Source organism: Protobothrops mucrosquamatus, unplaced genomic scaffold, assembly GCF_001527695.2.
Source record: "Protobothrops mucrosquamatus isolate PMUCROS unplaced genomic scaffold, P.Mucros_1.0 scaffold3052, whole genome shotgun sequence".
NCBI classification, from domain to species: Eukaryota; Metazoa; Chordata; class Lepidosauria; order Squamata; family Viperidae; genus Protobothrops; species Protobothrops mucrosquamatus.
Window position 1 is genome coordinate 48,983 of NW_015389064.1, and position 14,408 is coordinate 63,390.

General features: G+C 38.9%; 3 protein-coding genes across 5 annotated transcripts in view; 1 reads left to right on the top strand and 2 right to left on the bottom strand.

Moving 5' to 3' along the window:
- BRIX1 (biogenesis of ribosomes BRX1) overlaps positions 1 to 573 on the bottom strand; it is a 10,006-nt gene extending 9,433 nt beyond the window's left edge. Inside the window, exon 1 of the mRNA XM_015826313.1 lies at positions 381 to 573. Within this exon, the coding sequence (XP_015681799.1) occupies positions 381 to 548 (168 nt within the window). The 5' untranslated portion in view covers positions 549 to 573. The remainder of the gene's footprint in view (positions 1 to 380) is intronic.
- A 62-nt stretch (positions 574 to 635) lies between these two features.
- Positions 636 to 6,928, top strand: RAD1 (RAD1 checkpoint DNA exonuclease). Of its 3 annotated transcripts, none has more exons than XM_015826316.1 (6): positions 636 to 690; positions 2,597 to 2,849; positions 3,404 to 3,512; positions 4,319 to 4,577; positions 5,430 to 5,528; positions 6,362 to 6,928. In XM_015826316.1, the coding sequence occupies exons 2-6, from the start codon at positions 2,655 to 2,657 to the stop codon at positions 6,543 to 6,545; spliced, it is 846 nt and encodes a 281-aa protein (XP_015681802.1). In that variant the 5' UTR covers positions 636 to 690; positions 2,597 to 2,654; the 3' UTR covers positions 6,546 to 6,928. The 3 variants fall into 3 exon arrangements, with proteins under 3 accessions (XP_015681802.1, XP_015681800.1, XP_015681801.1); XM_015826314.1 differs by lacking the exon at positions 636 to 690 and adding an exon at positions 2,052 to 2,135; XM_015826315.1 differs by lacking the exon at positions 636 to 690 and adding an exon at positions 2,160 to 2,165.
- Positions 6,929 to 8,525: 1,597 nt separating this feature from the next.
- The window catches only part of TTC23L (tetratricopeptide repeat domain 23 like), a 29,716-nt gene continuing 23,833 nt past the window's right edge, over positions 8,526 to 14,408 (bottom strand). The window contains exons 5-10 of the mRNA XM_029286180.1: positions 14,028 to 14,153; positions 12,765 to 12,942; positions 11,433 to 11,541; positions 9,852 to 9,979; positions 9,092 to 9,241; positions 8,526 to 8,612 (exon numbers count right to left, since the gene is read on the bottom strand). Of these exons, the coding sequence (XP_029142013.1) occupies positions 8,526 to 8,612; positions 9,092 to 9,241; positions 9,852 to 9,979; positions 11,433 to 11,541; positions 12,765 to 12,942; positions 14,028 to 14,153 (778 nt within the window). The remainder of the gene's footprint in view (positions 8,613 to 9,091; positions 9,242 to 9,851; positions 9,980 to 11,432; positions 11,542 to 12,764; positions 12,943 to 14,027; positions 14,154 to 14,408) is intronic.

The window sequence follows — 14,408 nt, forward strand, 5'->3', positions numbered from 1 at the left end:
ATTATTATTATTATTATTATTATTATTATACAGAAGCATTAAAGTTTTTCATTACCCAGCTATGATATCATCAACTCGAAGGAAAGCACCTTCCAGTTTCTCACGTTACAGCTCACCCACAAGGCGCCCTCAGCTCACTTCCAAAGATGCAGCCTTGATAAAACTCATTCAAAGCTCAAACTCGTTTAAATATTATTCAACATCTATTAAAAAATTTTGGAGGAGGGAAAGGCAGGCACCCCCGTTATACATTCCCAGAGAGACTTTGCACATGCTCAGAGGTACAGCGGCATTACCCGGACAAGAAAGACTTGGGTTCGACCTCAGAAAGAAAAGGGCTCAGAGGCATCAACACCCCCTCCCCTCCGTGGCATCCACACCTGCGAGACAGGAGGAGGTATGTGGAACTCATCCTGGCCTTCCACGGAGGACGGACCTTTCTCCGCCTCCTCGCTCTCCTTCCCTTCCAAAGCTCCCTTCGCACGTTTTTTCTTCGGCCCGGCTGCGGTTGCCTTTTCGGCTCCACGCCGCCTCTTGGTTGCCGCCATTTGTCTTCTCCCAGATTACCTCCCTTTCGACCGCTCTAGGATCTTCAGGAGCAGCTAAAAGAATTATAGAGTTTTCACGCCGGCGCGCTGAGAATGATGGGAAGGTGGATGTTCTCCTGTACCGTAAAGACTTTCGTAGAAGGTATTGTGTTTATTGAGTACCTAATAAACTTAATATTACAACAGGCTTAACCCGTGTTTTAATTTTATTTTAAAAAAACTTTATTAAACTTTAAAACCATCACAATTAATATTTGTTTAAATGAATGATTTCAGGTTGTATTGTATAATTGTATAAATAGTAATATAACTGTCCATTATATATAAAAAAAACTATATGGTTAAAAAAATCTAATTTATTGTATAAAAAGAGCTATATAGTTAAGAGAAAACAAACCTGTACTGAACAATCTAAGAATCAAATTAAAACGGAGGAAAAGAAGGTGTTCGTTGTGCATGTATTCTGCAGGATTAAGGCGCAAAAAAACGAAATAACTGCATCAGGTTTTTGAACTGGTAACGCTTCTAATTGTTGCCCATAAAACTTAGGCACCTGAGTTGGTCTGGAGCTGGAAAAATCCCTCCCTGAATTTGAGGGAGAAACACTCAATACCTTTGCAAAACGGCTCAGGCAAAGTGAAAGGCATTTATTAAGGGGAAACAACTCTTTATACAGAATATAGAAACAAATGATACATACATTTGATATTCGTTGCAGCAGAAAGCAACAAATCAAACAATAAAATACATAGAAAATAACTCCAAAGGAAAAACATGGTTTCATCTTCAAGAGGCATATAGTCATGCTAAAATGATAATACCTGTATTAAAATAAAACCTAAAATTCTATGTAACATCAACAAACACCCAAGGAATCCTTCCCCTCAAATTTTTAATGGGCGTTACTCATACTGTGTTAAAACTAAAAAATGCATTCGCACACTATTTATTGAACCAGGTAAAAAAATTAAACCCATAACATAAATGCTTTCCATGAAAGGTTCTATGCAGTATTTGTAATGAGGACATTGTTTTAAATATTTCCAAGTACTGTAAGTATCTGGAAACAAATTTTGATTTCAGACTCCTGAGAAACCCCCAAGAGGCGTGGGAGAAGTGAGGATGTGTGAGGTGTGAACACCTTTCGTGAATGACGTTGCTATAAACTAAACGTTATTCAGATAGTCTCATATCTCCTGCTTTTAATTGCTTTGGTTTCCTGTGCCTTGCTCCTCTTTTTTGGCTTTGTAAAACGCTCCTAATTCGGCTATGGATACGAGGGTAGCTAAACCATAGAGATATCAGATCATAGAGCAGTGTTTCTCAACCTTGACAATTTTAAAGCATGTGGACTTCAACTCCCAGAATTCCACAGCCAGCAATGCTTGAAGTCCACAAGCCTTAAAATTGTCAAGGTTGAGAAACACTGTCATAGAGAGATTAGCCAGGACCGGAAGTTCCATTCTGCCTCTCCATGAGCCGCTTCGGCAGGTCATAGAGATGCTCATTACAGCATGTCGTAAAGCAGTTAAACCGCTTTCTTCTCCCAGTGGGGTGTCTGAAGGAATTCGTGGCATTGCCGGACAGGTTATCTCATAAACATCTCATATATACCGTGTGTGTTTGTGTTTGTGTGTGTGCGTGTGTGCGTGTCGTGTCGTGTCTCCCTCTCTTTCGATAGATAGATAGACAGACAGACAGATAGATACTGTATATCAGGGGTAGTCAACCTTGGCTCTTTTATGACTCGTGGACTTCAACTCCCAGAATTCCTGAGCCAGCCATGCTGGCTCAGGAATTCTGGGAGTTGAAGTCCACGAGTCATAAAAGAGCCAAGGTTGACTACCCCTGCTGTATATGATGTAGGTGATGAAGGGAGTTGTCTAATTTATTACTGAAGAAAAAGATTCTTGAAAAGCTACATTGTTATTGTGCCTGGGAAAAAAGAATGTTAAAATAGTATAATTGCTGCTTAAAAACAATTATGCTGCATCAAGTCTTGTCTGTTTCAGGTAACTGTGTTTGGATTTTACCGGTTTTTCTTTCAGGATTTCCAAATTCCTTCTTTGTGCTCTCCAAGGAAGGCTTTCCGAGGGCATTGGCGCCATGCCCTTCTCAACCCAACCTGAAACATGCAAAGAGCAGAATGTTCTGGAAGCAACTCTTGATAATGTTAGAAACCTCTCCAATATTTTGAAAGCCATTCATTTCAAAGACCACACTACTTGCTTCGCTTCATCAAATGGACTCAAATTCACGGTGGAAAATGCAAAGTCTTTGCAAGCCAATGCTTTTATTCAGGTTAGACCACAGGATTTCTTTTCTTTTCAGACTTATGAGGACCTTTAGTTTGACTAAAGAAATTAAATGAACGTGTATGACATCCAATAAGACTTCCAAAAGAAATGACATATTCTAATAATGAAAACAATCTTCCTGTAATTTCTCAGCATATCTTATTTCCAGCACAGGGAACTATTTAAGCCACTCTGAGGTGGTTGAGTCTGTAATGCTGTTATTCCAGCAGTACTTCTTGATACACATTTAATAACATATTGTAATTTAAAATATGTTTTTTCTGTATGCAAGAGACGGTATTTTGAAAATAAAGAAATGGTTGTTGTGGCCCTGCTGTGTATGACTTTGTAGCAGGGTTTGTAGCTACACTTTCTTTAATCATCACAGCCTTGCCCTTGTGTCTGTTGCTGATTATATATCAGTTCCATGTGTTGTTTTGTAAAACACTCTCTTCTGCTTGATCATTCTCTTGTTACACCACTGGATTGCAGTTTGAAAGTAAGAGTGCCATTTTTCTATTACTTGGCCTTCAAGTTTCTGGATTTGTTAATATACAGGCTGGAATTTTCCAAGAATTTGTTGTGCGGGAAGAATCTTTGATGTTCAGAATCAATCTGTCTGTGCTTTTGGACTGTTTGACCATCTTTGGAACAAATTCTTTGCCAGGTATTGCTTGAGTTTACTTTATTGAATGATGCCAACTTGTTTCTTATTGTATGAAAATTATCCTGTGCTGTAAGATGAATTGTGGATTGAATTAGAAATGCCCCATATTTGTCCATATCAAAATGCGTAATATCTACTTCCAAAGTCCTACTGATGGATTGATCAGGAGGGAACGCAATCATTTTTGCAGTGCATTTCATGCACGTTTATGGAAAAGAAAATACCATTATGTTCAGTGAGGTTTACAACCAGCTGAATATGACCATGAGAGCCAGTCTGGTGTAGAAGTGTGATAACCATCAAGCCAAAAACCCTGAGTTCTAGTCTTGCCTTAGACATGAAGCCAACAAAGTTATTTTGGGCCAGTCACTCTTTCTCAGCCATAGGAAGTAAGTAGTGGCAAGCCAGTTCTGAAAAACTTTGCAAACAAAACTACAAAGACTTGTCTAGGCAGTCAATAATAGTCAGTGATTTGAAGGCGTGTGCACACAAACACACACACACACACAAAGACTGTTATGTGGTTCTTCACAGTCAAAGGCATAAAGGTGCTTTGGAGGATGTGATGCCCACTCGTGCAGCTGTTTGCAAGCCCTTAATTGCATATTTTTCCAGGATCATGCTGCAGTTGCAAAAAGTAACGACATAGTCCTTACAAGAAATGCAGCTGCTTTCAGAAGTTCTGTTAGTACCACTTTCCACTCAAAACCTTTTTTTTTAATTTAAGTCCAAAGCGCTGCCCAGCTCTACTGAATAGGCATAGTTAGAATTACAATATTGTAATAGGTTTTTTTTCCCCATTTCAGGAACTCAAACAGCCCTTCGGATGTGTTATCAGGGATATGGCTACCCTCTAACACTCTACCTGGAGGAAGGAGGGGTGGTGACTGTATGTAAAATCAAGACTCAGGAGCCTGAAGAGATTCTCGATTTTGACTTCTGCAGTACTAATGTTGTAAATAAAATTATTCTGCAGTCCGAGGGACTGAGAGAGGCATTTTCCGAACTAGATATGACCAGTGAAGTGCTGCAGATTACAATGTCTCCAGACAAACCTTATTTCAGGTAGTAGAAATAATTCTCCTAGTCTGGTAATCATACTTCAAAACATGGTAACTGTAATACTGAGGCTAGTGCAAACATATGGCCTAAAATTTATATATGGGAAGTAAAGCTGAATAAACGTTTGCATATTTAAAATTCAATCTTGATTGTGCTCAAGCACAGCAGTCCTTCACTTATCTAAAAGTTAAGTCCTATTGAATTCCCAGGCTTTTTCCCCCAATTATGTATGTGGAAAATTATAGCTGATAAGGACCTCTAATTAGCCAGTAGCAAAGCTATAGCTTGAGATTTTGGAGAGCTGCCAAGTCAGAGTAAATCAGCCATGAGCAACCTTTTTGCAACTGGTGTCGCAGACATTAATGCTTTTGAGACCTTCAGAGGACGTAGAAAGCTCTACAATTTGTTTTCTAATATTAGTAGAAGAACTGATTAAAAACAGAAATTATTAAAATTGATGAACTTGTATGTGGGGATGGTTCAGGAGCAGGATTCCTTGAACATCTGCAAACTCTTCTTGCTACTTAAAAAAGGGAAAAATAGTTCTTTTTTTTTACTGTTTGCTAATTTTTTAATGGGCATAATGCATGTCCCATGACTTATGTTCCTTAAATCCCACTAATCCCAAAATGAAAATGAAGTCCATCACTAGCCATTGTCTTCATTTCTCTTAATATCCCTTTGCAACAGTTAGACAAAAATATTTAGTATTTTCAGACTTTAATGCCAGACATAATTTTTCAGTAATTTAAAGTGTTAATGACAAATTCTTTGCTCAATTTTATCATATACCGTGTTTACATATGCAATATTGCTATTTTTGTTATTCAGTCTGGTACATCTTTTCTTCTTAAGATTATCCACTTTTGGGAATGCTGGAAACACTCATCTGGATTACCCCAAAGATTCTGACCTTATTGAAGCCTTTCATTGTAATGAAACACAAACAAACAGGTGAGTTACACCAGTACATTTACTCCAAGGTATTACAGTGACCATCTGCATCATGCAATTGTTAATATTTATTTACACTAGACTACATGTCCCCCACCAGAAAGGTGATCAATATTACTTATTTGGAATGTTTGTAGAAGGATTGGCAATGTTTTCTGGTATTGAACGCCATTCATGTCATCTTGCAGATTCAAAACATTTTTTTAAATGCCCCAAATCAGAAATGATACTCAGAAATCTAACAAAGATGGCCAGTGAGATCTTGGATAATTTTTTAGCATTGAAAAAAAAATAGAATATATGCAACTTAGAATTGATCTATGGAGTCCTCAGTGCTCTCTGAACTTGGTTGTTTGCTTGCAGACGTTTCATTACCCAACTAGGTGATATCATTAGTGTGAGTGAGTGTGGGGTTTGCTCCCTGTTTATATACAGTAGCTGTCAGTCCGGCCAGTTTTGTTTGGGAGTATGGTTTTCTGGGGGATTTCAAACACATTCCCCATGCTGGCTGGGGAATTCTGGGAGTTGAAGTCCACACATCTTCAGGTTGCTAAAGTTGAGAAACACTGTTTTACAGGGAAGCCACAAAACAAGATAGGTGTGTCCTTCCAGGGTGAAGTTGGGTGAATGTGCTAATCACACTGGGCTCATTTTAAATGCTGGGCAAATTGCGCTTGGAATGAAAATAAAGCATGAGGAGAAAGGATGACATTCCACCCCCACCCCCATCCCCAATAATAGTGTTTGTATAGGGTTAGGGGGGGGTTGAACTCAAACAGTGGCAGCCACTTATACCTCTGTTATACTTGACATTACGCCTTTCTTTTTTTCAGATACAAGATATCATTACTCAAGCCATCAATTAAAGCATTAGCTCTGTCTTGCAAGGTATCCATTCGGACAGATAACCGAGGCTTCCTTTCATTGCAATATATGATAAGGAACGAAGATGGAGAGATATGCTTTGTGGAATTTTACTGCTGTCCGGATGAGGATGTTGCAGAAGCAGAACTGTAGCCATAATGAAAAAAGTTACTGAATTAACACCTGCGAAAACTGTTTAGTTCAAGACAAATCGGGAAAGAAAGAGAACAAGAGAACATCATTCCCATTGTAATGGAAGTCAGGGCATCCCTGGAGCCACATAGGTTAGGATGATGAAAAATGGAGATGGAGTCTTACATACCCAATACAGAAACTAGAAATGAGTCTCTGAAAGAGAGACTGATTGTATGCCAAACCATGAACCACTAACTGAACTTCTGGAGGACGATTTGGGCAAGAAGCAAACCTGTGTTGTATCACATACTTCTCTACAATTTCTAATCACCTACTTTGTATTTGAATCTAGAAAGCATCACAAGTTCTGAATTGATACATTTCCCTTTTTATATACTATAAAATACATTTTCAGAAATACCTTTAAATGTAGTTTTTGTAATCCTCTTTCCATTTCTCCTATTTTGAACTGGGGGGGGGGAGAGGCTTTCCTCTCTCAGGCTGCTTCTCTACCCAAGCAAACAGAAGAAAGGAATCGGCACCACCGTTTTAGAGGCCAGGACAGAGGAAACTTTCAACAGATTATTAAAAAATAGGTCATCAATATGCTTGGAAAAATGACTCAGTGGGGTGTCTGTGGAGAGGCTGAGATGGGGTTGGATGAAAAATGAAGGGGGCAACAACACAATTTATATGATCTGTCCCTATTTCAGTCTTTTTTGATAGTGGCTTAATTGGAATGTACGGGTGACCAGAAATGGTATTGGGAAGAGAAAACACTTTTTTCCCAGGAGAAAAAGTAACACGGATGCCTCTTAGCTAATTTAAAGAGATTATTCTAAAATTCAGTTAATGTCATTACAAGAATAAAGGTTGTGGACAAAATAAGCAACTTTTAAAAGTTATCCTTTCGTCTGCTTTCCATCCACCCCTGGAAATCAGCATAACTATTAAAAGCCCAAACCTAGTTGACAGGACTTAGTGTTACCACATATTGTAGCTGTAGTATCAAAGATTGCTGCTAATTTGTGGGTATTTTTCAGAAAAAGGAACGGAAATTAATATTAAAATTGTTGCAGAAATTTAATCCAAGAATTTAGATGCCAGTATCTCATACAGTATATTAGGCACGTCTTTCCCAGTCTCCTAGTCCTTTGGTACCTAAAGATCTGGTATGGAGCAAATTAGTGCTGCTTTTTTATTCTGTTTTAAACATTTGGTCAATTTCTGTTCAGCAGGAAGCCTACAGAAAAAAACCAAAGAAAATGTTACAGTTAATGGGCGCATATCAATAAATTAATCAGTTAATCAGATTATATTGTTCTATTTCATTTGCTCTTTAACAAAAAATACATCCGGACACAAAGAGGTGATGTTTGATCACAGTAGTTAACAAATAGTATGAGTGCATTTGAAATGTGGATTTACAGGCGGCTGTTACATATAAGCTGGATTGACAAGATCAGAAATGAGGTGATAAGCCGCCTGGGAAAGCCAAGGAAAATCATCAAAACAATTAAAAAACGAAAATTAGAATATTTCGGGCATGTGATGCGACACCCAGAAAAATACGGCATACTCCATTTAATCCTCCAGGGAAAGATTGAAGGCAAACGAGGTCCAGGCAGAAGAAGAACATTGTGCCTTCAAAATCTAAGGGACTGGTTTGGACAAAACTCAGCAGCACTTTTTCGTGTGGCTGCTGATAAAAACAGGATCGCCAACATGATCGCCAACGTCCGATAACAGATATGGCACAACAACAAGAAGAAGTATGAGTGCAATGCACGTGTGTTTATCTCTATGCACACAAACACATGCAAATTGACTGAAAGTTCTGTGCACCCTTTTAGAATAGAAATGTTAAGAGTTTTGCTTGGCAGGGGACTGCATGAATTGTCTCCCAGACAGACAGCTTCCCCAGCCCTGCTGCTGCAAAGCCTGGGTATCTATTGTGCATTTCCTCCTCCAGCTCTAGTTCTTTAAAAATATTTAAACTTACATATTCATCATAACTAGCAGCTCTTGTATCTTTTTAGTTTTCTTGTGGTGGGACCCATAAATGGCAATCTGAATCTGCACACACTGTATGGGTTCAAAATGCAAGACACAGTGGTTATTGTGGTTATTTTATACATATCCTTGGGGTTATTTTATACATACCAATGTCTTGTAAAGCTTTCCTTGAAATAATGAAAAATAATCTTAAGACCAAGGCTGTGCTTTAGAGCTACTATATAACATTACCTTTGCTTTCTTGTTGCCGAAGCAACCATGATGAAGTTTTTGTTGATAGACTGAACTTGGGGGCACTTGCATTAATAAATTTTAATGCAAACATTAAAAGAACAACTTTGTGACACTTATAAGACACTTATAAGACTAGCTCTTAATAAAAAATAAATTCTGAAATACCATGAATTCAAAATGATATTCCTGCAACTATGAGATATTTCAAATTCAAAACATTTTGCAAACCAAAACATTTTGCAAATAAAAATATGGTCTTTTTATTCAAGCTGATAGTATAACTTACTGAGCTTTATTCAAGCTGATAGTATTACCTTACTGAGCAGCTGATAAGCCTCCCTTATTTTCTCCTCTGCTAGACAAATGCAGCCCATAATATATAATCGTTCAGCTGCCTGCTTATTAAAATCACTGCAGGGATTTTGTTGAGTTTTAAAGGACTCTTTGAGTAATTCATAGGCTTGCTGAAAGAAATCATAAAAACATATTTTTATAACTTCTGTCCTCCAACACAAATACTTCACTTATTTATGCTCATTTCCTTTGGGTTTATTATATCTTTAACTTACTCTTTATCCATCCATTCATCCACACACATCTTTTTGAAATATAGCCAGTCTTTTCTCTCTAGTGAACAACTGATTATGCATCAGTTTAAAGCTGTAGCACTGTTGCTATGATCCTGCTAAATATTTGTCATAGTTTATGGCTTCTTATGTTAAATATCTTGAATTTCATGGCTCATTGATTGTGTTCCTTGAAATCATGATGACCTCAGTTCTTTATACTGTACTCTACAGAGATGAATTCTCCCAATTCAAAGGAGTTATTTATCCATAATGCTTGGCAAAAAGGTAAGTTTCCCCCCAGGAGAATAACTCTTCCCAACACAGCTGTGATCTTCCTCCTTGGTACAAGCCCCTCATCCCAGTTGCTAATACAGTCGGGGGGAAAATCCATCTTATCCCTCCAAGCTGATTATTATTGTTGGCTATGTGGCCTTCTGTCCTTCCATGCAGCCTTTGCATGGCCAAAAGTTACACAACTGTATATCCCATCAGATATCTGGTTTACCTTTCTTTTTCCTATTTGCCCAAGCCACTTGCTGAAGACTTTAAGGGCACTGATTGTCTGAGGATGGTCCATTCCTAATGCTTCCTTGTAGGTTACCAAGCTCTCGTTGAAATACCTTTCAGCGGCCTCTAGGAAAACAAATGTGGTGTATTTGGTATGAAATGTATCTTGAAAAACAAATCAGGACAAGGAAGTTGTATGGATTAAGTTAAATTTCACTTTCCTTCTTTTATTCCATGTCATTTTGTTACGCCACAGAAGCACAAATTTATCGATTCATTCCTTTGGTTTATGTAGCTGCCTATCTCACTTCTACATGACTCTAGGTAGTTTACAATAAAATACACAAGATAAAATAAAAATGAAAATGAAACACATAGCAGCCAGGTATTGTCCAACCAATCTTGCACACAGCCAGGAGACAGGAGGAGAAAGGAGTATTAAGTATGAATTAGTTGTAAAGTCTTAGCAGGTTTGTTAGCCTAGTGTGCCTTGCCCAAACAGACTCTAAGCCAGAAAGGTAGATTAAAATTGTTTTTTATTTATTTACGTAAGTAGAGAGGATGCCTCACTGGCCACTCAGCCAAAGGAACAGCAACTTGGCTTTGGAGTCAGTCAGCTTGATTGGTTATAGCAGTGGTGGCGAACCTATGGCACGCGTGCCAGAGGTGACACTCAGAGCCCTCTCTATGGGCATGCTCGCCATGCTCCGGAGATGGCAACTGTCCCTCTTTAACCAGCCGCCCACTAACTCGCCGAGGTCCCACATGGCTGGATGCATCCCAGCACCCATGTGCTCGCTGGTCTCTGTATGCAGGGGCCGATGGTGTCAGGCAGCAGCCGCCCCGGCCCCTGCCTCACCTTGCCCTGTGACAATGGCACCCCCGCCCTGCCTTACCTTGCCTCGCCTCACCCTGCAGGACAAGCCTCCTGCCCACCGCCCCACCTGCCAGAGACCACCTGGATCTCCCCCAACCCTGCCCGGCCCCCACAGGCGTCCCTCCCCACGAGCAACATTGAGGTGATCACGCCCACCTTGGCCACACCCACCCAATCTGCCATGACCACCACAGCCACGCCCATCCAGTGGGCCACGCCCACCTGGCACCCAGCGATAAATAAGTGGGTTTTGGGTTGCAGTTTGGGCACTCGGTCTCTAAAAGGTTCACCATCACTGGGTTATAGTCATTCTGACACATCTCTGGCATTAGGTATATGCACAGAAGCTTTAGCATGTAACACGTAATATCCCTTAATTTCTTAGTATGATCTTGTTAATGCTCATTGAAATATTCAAGAAGTGTGATTTTCCTATTATAATGCATTTGGAAGTCACCAAAGCTGAAGTCAGTGTCCTTGGCAGCTTTGAACCAGTTCTTATTGGGCTGTAAATTTCTCACTCATAGCTTGTTTTCTTCTTAATCTACTAGAAACAATCAAAGAACCTACCTAGTTACTGAAAACATTAATCAGAAGGGTCCTCCTCTGCTGCTGCCATCATATGTTTACCACCTTGAATTATTTTTAAAAAGACAAGGACTATAAATAAATATTTATCGGATGGCTTTACTACATAATTACCAATGTGCTTCTCTTCTCCTGTGGCAGCATAAGCCTTTCCCAGGAATAATGCTGCAGATCCAACTTCAGGGCTGAATTTCTGGTAGAGAGCTAATGACACAGAATGAGCCTAAAGGAAAGAGATGGATGTTTCCAGTTCACAAAACAAGAGCTATCACACGATATCTGGCAGTGCATTCCCTCAAATAGCAATAGCACTTAGACTTATATACCGCTTCATAGTGCTTTACAGATCTCTCTAAGCGGTTTACAGAGTCAGCATATTGCCCTAAACAATCTGAATCCTCATTTTACTGACCTCTGAAGGATGGAAGGCCGAGTCAACAATCACTGCAATTGTTAAATTAGTAACAAGGTTGTTAAGTGAATCTGGTTTCCCCATTGACTTTGACTTATGAGCAGGTCAGAATCAAACTCCTGGCAGTGGAATGCAGAGTTAGCCTGCAATGCCACATTCTAACCACTGTGCCGCCACAACTCTCAAATCCTGTTCTCTGTCCTAAAGTTCGAGTCCTAGTCTAATCCCCAATGTGGAGGCTTCCCACAGAATCAGAGCTTCAGGAGAGGATTTTATTTCAGCACATGTTCTATAGGGGGGTGGAGTTTAATATCACTAGCAATGGTAAAAAAGTCAAATGCAAGGATGTGCTTTGTTAGTGGCTAGCCTTATTCTGTGAATATGCCAATGTGTGTTTCTTCCCACATGGTTAAGCTAAAAGGAAGAAAAGAAAACATTGCCATGTTCTTCTTATCAAATAATTCAGCACCAGAGAAGATTTCTCAGGGGAAGAGCTGGGAATGGCAACATTTACCAAATAAGGTCTCCTGCAAAGTGTGTGTGTGTATGTTGTGAGAGAAAAGCATCTATATCTATATCTATATCTATCTGTATATCTATCTATCTATCTACCTATATCTATATATCCATATATCTATATATCTAAATATCTAAATATCTATCTATTTATCTGTATCTGTATCTGTATCTGTATCTCTCTCTCTCTCTCTCTCTCTCTCTCTCTCTCTCTCTCTCTCTCTCTCTCTCTCTCTCTCTCTCTCTCTGTATCTGTATATAAAACTATACACACACATATATATATGTGTGTGTATAGGATTTTATATAGGATTTCATATAGGATTTTATATGAAAAATATAAAATCAAAACCAGTCAAAACCAGCACCTCGAACTAACTCGGGGGAAAAAATGGTAACCAATAGAGCTGGCAGAGCAGAGGTGTAATGTGTGATCTAGAGGAACACACATTACTGCCTTGTTGCACCAGCTGAAGTTTTGCAACATTCTTGAATTAAGTAAAAAAAATGTCCTTTACCTGCAATGCATATGAAATGCTTTTTTCATATATTTTTTTCATCTGTTTGATTTTGGCAATTTTCTGATAAAGAGGTATCAGTTCTGGAGCCACATCTCCTTCAGCTGAAATGAGTTCATCAACGGCCTTCTCAAAATACTTGGATGCCAAATCTAATTCATTTTTCTGCAAACTTGCCCTAGGGACAAAAATAAAAATAAAAACAGTAGCTGGATTGTGGCACAGTTGCCGAATGGTTGCATTTACTGGAGAGAATCTGGTTCAAGTCTAATTTCACTCAGAGAAGTTCCCTGACTTCGGTCCAGTCTCAAACCAAGCTACATAACAGAGTAGTTGTGCGAAAAGAACGCAAGGAAAGAATGCCACACATGGGGACTTCTGTAAGAAATATGAAACGTAAATCTAGGAAAACAGGTTTTTAAAAGATTCAGAGATGCTTCTGAAAATATTCTGTCTGGATTGGCACATCACAATCAACTGAGTCATTTTAAAGATATAGAATTTCAAAACTCAGAAAGGAGTCATTTCCTGGTCAGCTTAGGTCCTAATTAGCATTATACAACCACAGGTAAGTTTTGAGTTTTACCTTAAGCAAACCAGCATATCTAATGCAAACCTAGAAGCTAGGATTAACATGGGGTTAATTCCTTTTGCTAGCTAACCTGCACAAAACGGGTCTAGATTATCTCTGCATCCCATAAATTTGTTGGTTTGTTTTTAACTTTTATCCTGCAGATACAAATTTTTAGTAGGTAGGCAGCTGAAATTTGGCAACATTGCACATTATTGAAGTGGCTGCAAAAAAGAAAAAAGCATAGTCCTCAACTTACGACCACAATTGAGCCCAAAATTTTCATTGCTAAATATGACCTTTGTTAAGTGAGTTTTGCCCCATGTTAGAACCTTTCTTGCCACAGTTGTTAAGTGAATCACTGCAATTGTTACATTAGTAACAAGGTTGTTAAGTGAATCTGGTTTCCCCATTGACTTATGACTCCAATTGTCATAAATATGAGTCAGTTGCCAAGCATCTGAGTTTTGATCATGTGACCATGGGGATGCTGCAGTGGTTGTAAGTGTGAAAAATGGTCATAAGTCACTTTTTTCAATGACATTGTAACTTGGAACAGTCACTAAACAAAATGTTGTAAACTGAGGACTATCTGTATATGTAGTCCATCAATCACCTTTGTCTTTATTTTATTCATATAATGCATCTGTGTCCTTATTTGTCGGTCCACCTTCAAACAAATTTTTGCTTACCTGCCAAGTGCCACCGTAATGTCTTTGTTACATACTTTAAGTTTAGCAGCTCTTTTCCAATCTAACCCCTGCAGTTCTCCCAGACCTTTTTCAGCCTTCTGCAGGTTGCAATAACATTCTTTGGCAGTAGAAAAGTCAAGGAAAAATCAATAATGGAAGTACATTTAAAGCAAGCAAGGAAACAAACAAAAATAACACCAGAGGAACTTGCGCTGTTGATTTGGACTCCAATTATTTTGGCAGGCCTGAAATTATTTTTTCTTCCTACACATGGCTTGGCAATTTATGCTTTCTAGTTAATGGCTACATAAATCATTGTATCCTGAAGCAGTGCTGTTCTGGATCAGCCAGTTAGATAGGTTTGTATGTTAGAATGTTTGG

Bases quoted from the DNA above. Each gene is read 5' to 3' on its own strand.
- RAD1 (XM_015826316.1), top strand. From the start codon at position 2,655: ATGCCCTTCTCAACCCAACCTGAAACATGCAAAGAGCAGAATGTTCTG. The intron at 2,850-3,403 runs GTTAGACCACAG...GTTAATATACAG, and splicing joins AAGCCAATGCTTTTATTCAG to GCTGGAATTTTCCAAGAATT. The intron at 4,578-5,429 runs GTAGTAGAAATA...TTTCTTCTTAAG, and splicing joins CCAGACAAACCTTATTTCAG to ATTATCCACTTTTGGGAATG.